The 14733-nt window shown below is 37.8% G+C and overlaps 1 protein-coding gene across 7 annotated transcripts in view; it reads left to right on the top strand.

Moving 5' to 3' along the window:
- TSG101 (tumor susceptibility gene 101) overlaps window positions 1–14733 on the top strand; it is a 57935-nt gene that overhangs the window by 31836 nt on the left and 11366 nt on the right. For all 7 annotated transcript variants that reach the window (XM_069832239.1, XM_069832238.1, XM_069832240.1 and 4 more), the window contains 4 exons: window positions 4337–4533; window positions 4705–4938; window positions 7033–7166; window positions 7257–7460. In XM_069832239.1, the coding sequence (XP_069688340.1) occupies window positions 4337–4533; window positions 4705–4938; window positions 7033–7166; window positions 7257–7443 (752 nt within the window). In that variant the 3' untranslated portion in view covers window positions 7444–7460. The remainder of the gene's footprint in view (window positions 1–4336; window positions 4534–4704; window positions 4939–7032; window positions 7167–7256; window positions 7461–14733) is intronic.

Here is a 14733-nt window from a genome sequence, read left to right as displayed (position 1 = left end):
TGGAAGCTGGAAGATCTGGTCACACTATTCATGTCACATGTTACTTGTTCACTGACTCACATACATGCTTGTCGAGTTGTTAGTTATTTTGTCACATTAGTTGTGCAATGAAAGTAGCTGAAATAAACTTACGCATTGAAATGCTTATTAGAGTTGTATCATTGTGAATTATCAGTACGTTGTTACAGTGTTGAATAGGATTTATAACCAAATTACGAAACTGTCATTGGGAAATAAAAAAGAAAGGGTCATTTTCAAAATGTCTATTGTCTTCCTGGTAACGAAATTGAGCTCCCTATGTCTCTGCATTCTTCAAATATAACTCTACATACAGTTATCATGATTTGGCTTCAGGATTCAGGATGCCTTCTAAACCACTAAATTTTGCAATAAAAGTGACTATTGGAATCAAACTGACTCTTGTCCACAGCAAAATTTGGGATAAAATATCAGTTCCACATAAGCCTGCTATCAGTCCCTATCCTGTGCAAGATTAATCCATTCTCTACCATCATATCCCACCTCCCTCAAATCCATTTTAATATTATCCTCCCATCTACGTCTCGGCCTCCCCAAAGATATTTTTTCCTCGGGTCTCCCAACTAACACTATATGCATTTCTGGATTCACCCACATGTGCTACATGCCCTGCCCATCTCAAATGTCTGAATTTAATGTTCCTAATTATGTCAGGTGACTCATGACTATTAATGTAGAAAAAACAACTTATGAATTATTTACACTAAAATATAAACCATTGAATATTAACATAAATTATAATGATAAACCACTCAAAGCAGTTGATGATGCCAAATACTTGGGCATCACTTTCGACAGAAAACTTACTTACTTACAAATGGCTTTTAAGGAACCCGAAGGTTCATTGCCCCCCTCACATAAGCCCGCCATTGGTCCCTATCCTGTGCAAGATTAATACAGTCTCTATCATCATATCCCACCTCCCTCAAATCCATTTTAATATTATCCTCCCATCTATGTCTCGGCCTCCCCAAAGGTCTTTTTCCCTCCGGTCTCCCAACTAACACTCTATATGCATTTCTGGATTCGCCCATACGTGCTACATGCCCTGCCCATCTCAAACGTCTGGATTTAATGTTCCTAATTATGTCAGGTGAAGAATACAATGCGTGCAGTTCTGTATTGTGTAACTTTCTCCATTCTCCTGTAACTTCATCCCTCTTAGCCCCAATATTTTCCTAAGCACCTTATTCTCAAACACCCTTAACCTATGTTCCTCTCTCAGAGTGAGAGTCCAAGTTTCACAACCATACAGAAGAACCGGTAATATAACTGTTTTATAAATTCTAACTTTCAGATTTTTTGACAGCAGACTAGATGATAAAAGCTTCTCAACCGAATAATAACAGGCATTTCCCATATTTATTCTAAGTTTAATTTCCTCCCGAATGTCATTTATATTTGTTACTGTTGCTCCAAGATATTTGAATTTTTCCACCCCTTCGAAGGATAAATCTCCAATTTTTATATTTCCATTTCGTACAATATTCTGGTCACGAGACATAATCATATACTTTGTCTTTTCGGGATTTACTTCCAAACCTATCGCTTTACTTGCTTCCAGTAAAATTCCCGTGTTTTTCCTAATCGTTTATGGATTTTCTCCTAACATATTCACGTCATCCGCATAGACAAGAAGCTGATGTAACCCATTCAAGGCGAAGGGCTAACAACCCATCACCGTAAAAAAAAACAGCTTGTTACGAATCCCTACAATAAGCCTTGGAATAGGACTGAGTCTCTGGCACAGAAAACCTAGTTGGAAAAAACATACAACAAACATCTCAGAAAAGGTTGAAAAGAAACTGCAAATCCTGAAAAGGTTAGCTGGTGCTAAATGGGGCTGCTCAAGGAGAGTCCTTAATACAACATACAAAATGTATATTAAACCAAACCTCTTGTACTGTTCTGAAGCTTTAATAACAGCAGCAAATGCTAACATCAATAAACTTGAACAAATACAAAATCAGGCTCTTTGCCTAATCACTGGAGCAGTTAAATCCACACCTGTTGATGCCATGCTTGCCTTAACACGGATCCCATCAATAACAACAAAAATAGAAGAACAAGCACTGCTCCAACATGAGAAAATGTTACGACTGCCATAAATGGACAGAAAAGAACCTCCCTTCCTCAATCCTTAAAACTCATAGTAGTTTCCTAGAAAAGGTAACACAGATTAAATCTAAATTGAGCATTCCTAACACAAGAGAAAATTTACTTATAAGAGAAAATCCATTGGAATTATTGCAACCTACCTTCAGTTTGGAATTAACAGAGGAAATAAGTAAATTAGACACACCAAAAGAAATACAAAAACTTCTAACACTGGAAACGATCGATACTAGATACCCTACAGAAGAATGGCTACACATATATACTGACGGATCAACCACAGAAAACCTTACTGAAGCTGGAGTTACATGTACACATTTTTCCTTTTATCATTCTGTTGGCAGAGACACAACAAATTATGATGGTGAAATAGAGGCTATACACATTGCTCTCCGACAATTATTAAATCTTCCCTTAAATAAATATAACAAGACAGTAATTCTTTCAGATTCTAAAGCTGCAATTCAGGGAATAGCCTATGTTCAAATGCTACAAAGAAGTCAACAAAAATAAGGGAATGCTACAAAATGTTATCACAACTCCAAAAAGTTAATAAGATTGTCCGTCTCCAGTGGATTCCAGCACACTGTGGAGTCAAGGGGAATGAAACCGCAGACACACTTGCCAAGAAAGGCACAACAATAAAACAAAAGTCTAAATTTAATTTCTCATATTCCTCAATAAAACGCTTGATCACTACAAAATTTTCTCATTCATACCTACAAGAAATAGAATCCAATGCTAAAGACAAAAAATGGATTACACTACTTTCCAACCCAGATATAATCCCCCAGAGACCAAGGAAAACAGCAGTTGCAGCCTTCAGACTATTGACAAATCATGACTGTCTAGCAAGTCATCTCTACAGAATAGGTATCTCAGCTTCACCCATATGTGTCCTGTGTAACAATCCAGCAGAAATGAATGAAGACCTGTGAAGCATTAAGATCAGAAGAAACTACAGTTCAAAAGTATTGGAAAGCACGACTGCTAATGGCTTCATTGCCAGATGCAAGGCACTAGACAACAACAACAACAATTGTCAGGTGAAGAATACAATGCATGCAGTTGTATTGTGTAACTTTCTCAATTCAGTGTAACTTCATCCCTCTTAGCTCCAAATATTTCGGAATATATATGATAAGAACTTTCTTGTGTTAAATATTAACGTACCTTGTTAACATGTTTCGACCTATTTTCGGTCATCTTCCAAATATTTTCCTAAGCACCTTATTCACGAATGTCCTTAATCTCTTTTCCTCTCTCAAAGTGGGAGTCCAAGTTTCACAACCATACAGAACAACCGGTAATATAACAGTTTTATAAATTCTGACTTTCAGTTTTTTTTTAAGACTGAATGACAAAAGCTTCTCAACCGAATAATAACAAGCATTTCCCATATTTATTCTGCGTTTAATTCTCTCTAGAGTGTCATTTATATTTATTACTCTTGCGTCAAGCTATTTGAATTTTTTCCCCATTTCGAAGGATAAATTTCCAATTTTTATATTTCCGTTTCGTACTATGTTCTGGTCACGTGATATAATCATAAACTTTGCTTTTTTTGGGGGGGGGGGGTTTACTTCCAAACCTATCTCCTTACTTGCTTCAAGTAAAATTCCCGTGTTTTCCGTAACAATTTGTGAATTTTTTCCGAACATATTCACCTTATCCATATAGATAAACAGCTGATGTAACCCTTAACTATTTTGTGTCCATTTCTGGAAGATTAATGATAATGTATCGACTTAAACCATACAGTTGATAAATGAAATCAGTACCTTTCTTGTAGAACTGTAGAAAGTGTCATTTGTGTGTAGTCCAGAAAACGAAAGTTCATTTTACTGGGTGTGTGTTAAATGGTTTCTTTTATGTAAGTCTTTTTGAATAATAGTTCAAGAAAGTAAGCTATAAACAGTAATATGATTTGCAATATGATACAGGAATTTTTTTTTCTAATGGCTGGTACTCAGTGTTCGTCATTCACCCAACATAAAAGAACTGAATTGTTACAAAACACACAAAATGTACAACGAGAAAGTATGTGTCAGGTTGAGTAATTCTTGGAGAATGTCTTCGAACCATATACAAATAAATTAGCTGTGTTTCTGCAATGATATTTGGACATCCCATAAATCAGCATCTGATACGTAATTTTCAACTGGTGTGTTGTGTGTTGCAGCCTACATGCCCATGCCAGGGGCTAGCAGTGGGCCCAGCAGCACCCAGCCCTACTTGCCGTACCCGGCCACCTCGTCGTATCAGCCATCCACGTCCACGCAGTACCCCTATCCGCCTTACCACTCTCCGATGTACCCCAACAGTTGGGGGTACCCATATCCACCACCAGTGCCAACCCAGGGCTACCCACCACAAACGGTAAGGGTAGCATAAATTAATTCTATGTCTGCCTCAGCTGTTCCTCCTGTTCTTCTTCTTCACCCTCCCCCTTCTTCTCAGTACGTTGCTGAACACGTGCTGACTTGTTAATCTTTGAAAACTTTTACATGTACTGAGTTCCCTCATATCAGCTCTCTCGTTTGTTTGTAGTCTCCGCCTTCAAGCAGTGCTGCCACCAGCGCGAGTAGTGCTACAGGAACAATCACAGAAGAGCACATCAGAGCTTCCCTGTTGTCAGCAGTGGAAGATAAACTGCGACGGCGCCTGAGGGAGCAGTTCTCTCAGACCCAGGCAGAGCTGGAGACTCTGGGACGCACCCAGCAGGAGTTGGTGCAGGGCAAGAACAAGCTGGACGACATCCTGGCACGGCTGGAGAAAGAACAGGTAAGGGTGAAAGTATACAATACAGTGATTTTATCATACAGTCTTAGAAACAATAAAATTGATGATGCGACTCTTGGCGGTGAAAAAGTTCAAGTTTTGAAGTGGCTTTTAAGGAACCTGTAGGCTCATTGCCACCCTCACATAAGCCCGACATTGGTCCCTATCCTGAGCAAGATTAATCCATTCTCTATCATCATATCCCACCTCCCTCAAATCCATTTTAATATTATCTTCCCATCTACGTCTTGGCCTCCCTAAAGGTCTTTTTCCCTCCGGCCTCCCAACTAATACTCTATATGCATTTCTGGATTCGCCCATACGTGCTACATGCCCTGCCCATCTCAAACGTCTGGATTTAATGTTCCTAATTATGTCAGGTGAAGAATAAAATTCGTGCAGTTCTGTGTTGTGTAACTTTCTCCATTCTCCTGTAACTTCATCCCTCTTAGCCCCAAATATTTTCCTAAGCACCTTATTCTCAAACACCCTTAACCTAAGTTCCTCTCTCAGAGTGAGAGTCCAAGTTTCACAACCATACAGAACAACCGGTAATATAACTGTTTTATAAATTCTAACTTTCAGATTTTTTGACAGCAGACTGGAAGATAAAAGCTTCTCAACCGAATAATAACAGGCATTTCCCATATTTATTTTGTGTTTAATTTCCTCCCGAGTGTCATTTATATTTGTTACTGTTGCTCCAAGATATTTGAACTTCTCCACTTCTTCAAAAGATAAATTTCCAATTGTTATATTTCCATTTCGTACAATATTCTGGTCACGAGACATAATCATATACTTTCTCTTCTCGGGATTCACTTCCAAACCTATCTCTTTACTTGCTTCCAGTAAAATCCTCGTGTTTTTCCTAATCGTTTGTGGATTTTCTCCTAACATATTCACGTCATCCGCATAGACAAGCAGCTGATGTAACCCGTTCAATTCCAAACCCTCTCTGTTATCCTGGACTTTCCTAATGGCATACTCTAGAGCAAAGTTAAAAAGTAAAGGTGATAGTGCATCTCCCTGCTTTAGCCCACAGTGAATTGGAAACGTATCTGATAGAAACTGACCTATACGAACTCTGCTGTACGTTTCACTGAGACACATTTTAATTAATCGAACTAGTTTCTTGGGAATACCAAATTCAATAAGAATATCATATAAAACTTCTCTCTTAACTGAGTCATATGTCTTTTTTAAATCTATGAATAACTGATGCACTGTACCCTTATACTCCCATTTTTTCTCCATTATCTAGAAGAGTGATTCACACCAGCAAATTTGTACGTGTGTTGTCTTCTCTGACTTCAAGCCTCTCTTTGTGCCGTCTCTGTATTGTTTGCCCCAGTGGAGCAGTCAGTAACATGCTGGTTTGCGACATTGGGGACCCGGGTTCAATTCCTATGAGTATCTTTCTGTTATTACATTACAAACTCGTCATATGAGAAGTTTATTACAATGATCACTCTACATGTCAGCTAATCTTCTTCTTCTTCTTCTTCTTCTTCTTCTTCCCTTCAAGTATTAGGCCAAATGGCCTGTTACGATCTCACAGTTGAATTTTCAATCCAGCGCTTCTTTGGACGACCGAGAGATCTCTTCCCGTTTGGACGATAGTGGAGCATGACTTTTGGGATTCTATCTCTATGCATGTGATGCAGATGATTTACCCAGTTGTTCTGATAATGTTTTACGTGATTAATTACAGGTTATAGTTGTAATTATTCCATTACATCTTCATTGCATTTGTGATCCCATTTCGTATATCCCGCTGTATATCTCATAAATTTCATTTCATTGGCCGTTATTCTGCTTTCGTCTTTCTTCCTCAATGTCCATGCCTCACTGCCGTAACAAAGTACAGGTCTCGCCAAGGTCTTGTAAAGGCGAATTCTAGTATGCCTTTGTACTAGGGAAGGTTTCATAATGGTGTTAATTATTTCCATTCTTTTGGTGTATTTAGAAATTTTCTGTGAAATGTCTACTTTATCGAAAAAAGATAATGTGTATCCAAGATATGTAATATAATTTATCCTTTCTAATAATGTCAGCTAATCTTAGAGTTCTAATATGCTGGTTTCTCTGTTCCAGGTTGAACTGGACAAAAATATAACCATTCTCAAAGACAAGGAACAGGAGTTGGAGAAAGCCATTGAACGGCTATCAGAGCAGCAGCCCCTGGATGTGGACGAGGCTGTTACCACCACAGCACCGCTATATAAGCAGTAAGTGTTGCAGAGGGAGAGAAGAACAATTTCAGTTTCAAGGAGCAGAAGGAGGGGACACGATAATTACAATCACATCTGTGTTTGCAGGTTGCTGAATGCTTTCGCAGAGGAGGCAGCTACAGAGGACGCCATCTACTACATGGGGGAGGCCCTGAGACGTGGGGTGATCGACCTGGACGTGTTCCTGAAGCAGGTCCGCAGCCTGTCGCGCAAGCAGTTCATGCTGAGGGCCCTGATGCACAAGTGTCGCCAGAAGGCAGGGCTAGCTGGATGAGAACTTCCTTATATTCTGTAAGCCTGAAACCACTTGAATGTGCCCTTATAAATTCAGGAAAACTTCATTTTAATCACCTTCCTATATCATAATAGTACATTATGCAACGAGCCTATAATGAAGGTAATTAAGAAGTGAGTATGGATATTTATGAAACGAGCGCAAGCGAGTTTCATAATTTTCATACGAGCTTCTTAATTACCATTATAGGCGAGTTTCATACGACTTTTTATGCTCGACCATATTTCTAACTTGATATTATTAATTTTCTTTGTATCTGACCTTGGCCAATGTCCCGTATGTTGTGAGATTTTGGCAGACGCGAAAGTATTGATTTTTTCCGAGGAACAGATGTTCACATTGACCTTGCTAGGCCATAAGAACCTATAGAGATAACATTGAAATTAAATTAGACATTGAAAAACGAGATGACAAATTGAATTTATTTGAATATTATTTACAATTAACGCTAACGGAACATAACCTTCTGCGACAGTATTGGATTTCCAGCCTCCGTGACTTTTCGCTAATTCTCTTTCGATTGCATATCCGAGAATAATCGATACTTGCGGTTTTATAATGGTAGAAAGCTGACCTGTCATTGGCTGAACAGTTATAACCTGAGTCGTCATTGGCTGAAAGACCTGACCTTTAATGAGTAGGTGTACTTTAATGACATGCATTAAAGGTCTGCTACCAGGTGTATAATTACTACATTTCGGCATGGTCGAGCATAAATCATAATATGTTGATTAAAATGAAGTGTTCCTGAATTTTTATAAAGCCATTTGAAACTTCAAACTCCTTTTTCTAAGAACTAAGAAAATGCACATTCATGGTTATTACTAAGGCTAGGATTTTGATGACCTATAAATCATAAAAAAATGTCCTAAAAACAATGCATTTATGACCTAAGAATCTTTAAAAAATGCCCTTAAAAATGCCCTAAAAGTTGATCTTTCATTCTAAAATTGGCTTAGTAGGAAATAGTAATATGCGTTACAAGAGCGGTATGTTGAAGTTTTCATGTTCGAGGAAAAGTTTGAAAAAGCGAAACGTAGTTGAGCTTTTTTAATTTCCGAGAATTGAAAGAAAACATCCCGCTCATGTATCGTACATTATTTTGTGCGAAGATCGTTTATTACATACCTGAAAGAGGAATTTCTAATTAGTTGCAATGAAATCTCCATCTTGGTTTCTGTTCAATGACGGCAATTTTGGAAAACAAAAATATCTGCATCACGAATGCAGTAACTTTAGTGGAGTTGTGGAGTTTACTTAATTTTTGCAAATATTTAAAAACAATAATTAACAGTGCAATTTAGGTGAAATTGCAGTGGTAAGTTTCCAATTTATAATTATTACTATGTTAAACGTCTCTAAAAATAATATGTTAAAAGCCTAAAGCAGTAAAATCAATATGTCACTTAAGCGGTAAGAAGAGGGAAATTGTTATGTGTGTTACGTTGGGAATACTGAATGTGGAATTTTAGACTTACTGCGGGTTGGTTTTGTGCGGAAACCAAACAAATACGCACGATCTCGCACAAAGGAGTTTTGTGCTACTTAATATTGAGACTAGAAATTAAATTAAATTCTAGTACCAACATTTAAGTTTATTTAATTTTACAAATAAGTCACGGCCAGGAGAGAAGACCAGAAATGTCGAAAAGACAACCTGGTGGCATTGGATAAAAAAAAAAATTAATTTTACATAGTTTTTTCTAAGTGGTACACTTTAATTAATTATTTTACCTGATGTAGTTTCATGTAGCCCATCACAAGGCCACTCTTACACGGAATTAGCAGGTATAGAGGAGTCTATATTGAAGGGGTGGTTGGACTGATCCATTACATGGGGTGTACTATGTTAAAAGGGCAATATCTGTGTAGAAAAACGATTAAAATATTATACAAAATAATATGTATTAGCCACCGACGTAGCTCGGTCGGTTAAGGTGCTTGCCTGCTCTCGGGCGTGGGTTCGATTCCCGTTTGGTTATCTGGTTGGGTTCCCCCCCCCCGAGGTTTTTCCCAACCGTAAGGCAAATGTCAGGTAATCTATGGCGAATCCTCGGCCTCATCTCACCAAATATCATATCACTATCACCAACTCCATCGACACTAAATAACCTCGTAGTTGGTACAGCATCATTAAATAACCAAGTAAAAAATAAAGGGTATTAATGGACAAAATATGTAGACAAAATATCAAAGGAAATATTAATAATCGGGATTTGTGGCCAAAATTAAATGAAAATGCCTCAAAAATGTCCGAATAACACAAAAGATGTTCTTATGAGTTGAAACAGGCAAAAAATGCAAAAAAATGTCCTATGTCTTAAAACACTCAGTTTATCACATAACATATAAATACTAAAGCGGCTATGTTTCTGGCTTACTAGAAAAAGATGCAATTTCATCAAAATCCTAGCCCTAGTTATTACAATTATTGAAAGTACAATAAAATCCCGATTATTCGTCACTCCATTAACCGATTGGTGGATTATCCATCTGTCTTTCTCTTGCTTTTTTTTCTACAGAAATATGTGAAGTACTGTACATTGTATTAGCATATTATTTTCTTCTATAGTGTGCTATTACAAGCCTTTTTCATTACACAGTATGGTCTACTGTTCGAATTGTCGTTCTGTATAACTTCTACATAAAATGTCTTCAACGAGTGTCAAAAAAAATCTTGTTGTGCTAAGTACTTACTTACTGGCTTTTAAGGAACCCGAAGGTTCATTGCCGCCCTCACATAAGCCCGCCATTGGTCCCTATCCTGAGCAAGATTAATCCAGTCTCTACCATCATACCCCTCCTCCCTCAAATCCATTTTAATATTATCCTCCTATCTACGTCTCGGCCTCCCCAAAGGTCTTTTTCCCTCCGGCCTCCCAACTAACAGTCTATATGCATTTCTGGATTCGCCCATATGTGCTACATGCCCTGTCCATCTCAAACGTCTGGATTTAATGTTCCTAATTATGTCAGGTGAAGAATACAATGCGTGCAGTTCTGTGTTGTGTAACTTTCTCCATTCTCCTGTAACTTCATCCCGCTTAGCCCCAAATATTTTCCTAAGCACCTTATTCTCAAACACCCTTATGGCGAAGGGTATCAACATCGGTTAAAAACGCAGTAATCGTAGATTATGAAACGATGGTTAAACAGTAACAGTGGTTAAAATGTAATTTGTGTGCACCATTCATAATCACAGATTACTTAAACATGGCTAGTTGACACCTCATTTAACCAGAGTAAAGTCTATGCTGGTGTACTGTTTCTACAAAATGACTAAAGGAAAGCATCCATACCACTGTAAAGATAATAGTCAATGTCTAAAAATGACTGCGCTCACTCAGTTCTACATCGAAATGAACGTGTCCTACATTTTCGCTTTGCATTTGTTTGCCTTTGGGCGCTGTTATATTTGCGAGTTGCATTTCTTTGCTGTTAGGTTAAAATCGTACAAAATAGAAAATTGAATGCAAAAATGATTATATCCCAATGTGTGGTTGAAGTATCGCTAGACTTAATTACTAGAATTTAAATATATTATATAAAAAGATGGAATATCTATAAAGGAAAAGGATGCAGAAGATTAATAGGAATGTGTATACGATCAAGCACCTCATTTACACGAGGGAACTGTTCATTATCCTAAGATCCATAAATAACCTCTCTTTGTTCAGCCAGTGACATAGAGAAAGAGATGTTAGAGTATTCCCTCTTAAAATACAGAAAATAACAGTTACATAGAATCGTAATACAAGCAGCCGAACCATAGGAGAAATATGACTTTTTGTGTTATTTCAAGTGATCCATTTGTAGATTTTGATAAACGAAATCCCTCCTGAAATTTTCTGTCACCTAATTCCTCTTAAGAATTCTCTCTTTCCACTATAGAAACTTCACGCTCACGCTCTATCAAGTAATTCAAGTACTGTATAATAATAATCGTCTTCGAAATAAACATCTGTGGCTCTGGCCGCCATTTTGCTTTACTTGCTCTACTAATCACTGGTTATCTCTTTTAACTGCTCGAATATGGCCGGTTAGAGATTACTGTGGTTAACCTCCTATTTAAGTCGTAACCGAGGTCGATCCACTGTAAAAATGCTTAACCAGAGGTTAGGTGACAATTTTAACCGGTGGTTACACTAACTGACGTTGATGCATGTGGGCATTAACCTATGTTCCTCTCTCAGAGTGAGAGTCCAAGTTTCACAACCATACAGAAGAAAAGGTAATATAACTGTTTTATAAATTCTAACTTTCAGATTTTTGGACAGCAGACTGGATGATAAAAGCTTCTCAACCGAATAATAACAGGCATTTCCCATATTTATTCTGCGTTTAATTTCCTCCCGAGTGTCATTTATATTTGTTACTGTTGCTCCAAGATATTTGATTTTTCCACCTCTTCGAAGGATAAATCTCCAATTTTTTATATTTCCATTTCGTACGATATTATCGTCACGAGACATAATCATATACTTTGTCTTTTTGGGATTTACTTCCAAACCGATCGCTTTACCTGCTCCAAGTAAAATTCCCATGTTTTCCCTAATCGTTTGTGTATTTTCTCCTAACATATTCACGTCATCCGCATAGACAAGAAGCTGATGTAATTTGGTATTCTTCATTGAAAATAAGTCTGAAAAATTTTTATTTGAACGTCTAATGAACTTAGTTTGCAGCATTTGCTGCACAAGCCACTAGTTAATATTATAGTTTACTTAAAAATGATTTATTTTAAAGTTGTTGTTGTTTTCTAATGCCAGGCGTTTGACAATAAAGTCATTTGACCTCTTGCACTCCAATATTTTTCAAAGATATTATCATGGTCAGCCACTGAAGCACAGATTTTGAGGTGTTCCAAATCCATTTCTTGGTCTGAGTTGCACAATGAACAGTTAGGGGACTGATATATTCCAATTCTATGCAGGTGTTTGGCCAAACAATCATGGCCTGTTGCCAATCTAAATGCAGCTACAGACGATTTCCGTGGTAAATCGGGAATTAACTGTGGATTTTGATGCAGGGAGTTCCATTTTTTCCCTTGGGATTGTGTTATCAAATTTTGTTTGTTGAAGTCTAAGTATGTAGATTTAATAAATCTTTTTACAGAGTAATACGTAGATTTAGTAACAGGTCTGTAAGTAGCAGTGCTGCCCTTCTTTGCTAAAGCATCCGCATTCTCGTTTCCCAGGATTCCACAATGGGATGGTATCCATTGGAATACAATTCTTTTATTGAGTGATATTAATTGAGAGAGCATTTTAGTTATTTCTGCTGTTTGAGATGAAGGTGTGTTTTTAGAGACTATTGATAGAATAGCTGCTTTGGAGTCTGACAATATAACTGCATTCTTAAATTTATTGATGTGGCATAGAAGATTCCTGAGACTTTCACTTATTGCAATGATTTCTCCATCAAAACTTGTTGTTCCATACCCAAGAGATCTATAAAGTGAGAAGAGACAGCACGTAACACCTGCACCGGCACCTTGTTCTCTGGAGATCAAGGATCCGTCGGTGTATAAATGAAGCCAGTTTTGTGGAGGGTATCTAATATTAATTGTCTCTAAAGACAATTGTTTTAGTATTTTAGTGTTTACTTCTGATTTCAGTATTTCTTCTGTTAAATTTAGATTACTCATGACAGACAGAGACACTGCTTATCGTAAATACAGACGGAGCAAGGACGAATTAGATTTTAATACTTACAAAGTTTTAAGAAATAAATGTAATCAAGCAGTAAGAAATGCTAAATTACGCCATGCACATTCCCTTATTCTACCTTCGGTCAGTGTGAAAGAATTGTGGCGTAACCTTAATAACCTGGGTCTAACAAAAGCAAAGCCTCGGGTAGATAACATCAACTTGTCACACAATAGTCTAAATGAACATTTTGTCACTGCTCCACCTGAACCATTACATAAGCAAGAGACTCTTGAATTTCTCAGATCTTACCCCCAACCTGTGTGGGATAAATTCTTCTTTAAATACATTAACCCGACTGACGTAATGAAGACGCTGCGACGTATCAAATCTAAAGCCCAAGGTATAGACAATATAAATATCACTCTCCTGTATAAAATAATAGATGTGATCCTGCCGACTGTCACCCATATATTCAATGCATCTATTATGACTGGGTCCTACCCCTCTCTCTGGAAAATGGCATTAGTGAAACCTTTACCTAAATCTAACACACCTTCTACAGTAAACCAATACAGACCGATATCAATTCTTCCCACTCTTTCAAAAGCATTAGAACATATTGTACATGGACAACTTATGAACTATCTCGACGAACACAAACTCCTTGATGACTATCAATCGGGTTTTAGACATGGACACAGCACTTCTACAGCCCTACTTAAAGTGACTGAGGACATCCGTGAAGCTATGGATAGGGGTGAAGTAACGGCACTAACTCTTCTCGATTTCAGCAATGCCTTTGGTTCTGTTGATATCGACTTGCTTCTTGCAAAGATGAAGGCTTTGCACCTGTCAGACAATACCTTGAGCTGGATGGACTCCTACCTACGTGACCGCCAACAGTGTGTTTCACTTGATAATCAATTCTCCCAATGGAGATGCACAAAGGCGGGAGTGCCGCAGGGCTCCGTATTAGGACCACTACTTTTCTCTATCTACATTAATGACGTATCAAAGAACTTACAGTATTGCCGATATCACCTCTATGCCGACGACCTACAACTTTACATACATTCCAGACCCAATACGATCAATGAATCGATTGACAAGTTAAATTGTGACCTAGCCACTGTCTCCACTTGGGCGGCCAATTTCGGACTCGCACTTAATCCAAGTAAGACTCAAGCCATAATTATTGGACATAAGCGTTTAGTTAACTCCCTTAATAACAGTAATCTTTCAGTTGTTACCCTTAACAACACTCTAATCCCTTATTCATCTGTCGTAAAAAATCTTGGCTTCTTTTTTGATAATAATCTAAGTTGGAATTTTCAAGTTAAAGAAACGATAAAAAAAATCTGTTCCTCCATTCACTGTTTGAGTCGCTTGAGAAACTTCTTGCCCCAGCAACTAAAACTTACCCTAGTGCAAACCCTAGTAACGCCGCACTTCGATTATTGTGACGTTTTGTTAAGTGACCTAAGTTCTGAATTGTCAGTCAAGTTACAGCGAGCTCAGAATATGTGCGTCAGATACGTGTGCAACATCCGACGGTATGATCACATATCACCGTCCTTCGCAAGTCTCTCGTGGCTCCGACTTAAAGAACGTAGAACTT

Source organism: Periplaneta americana, chromosome 8, assembly GCF_040183065.1.
Source record: "Periplaneta americana isolate PAMFEO1 chromosome 8, P.americana_PAMFEO1_priV1, whole genome shotgun sequence".
Taxonomy (NCBI): domain Eukaryota; kingdom Metazoa; phylum Arthropoda; class Insecta; order Blattodea; family Blattidae; genus Periplaneta; species Periplaneta americana.
The sequence above is the reverse complement of the archived record's forward strand: the minus strand, read 5'-3'. Positions and strand labels throughout refer to the sequence as shown.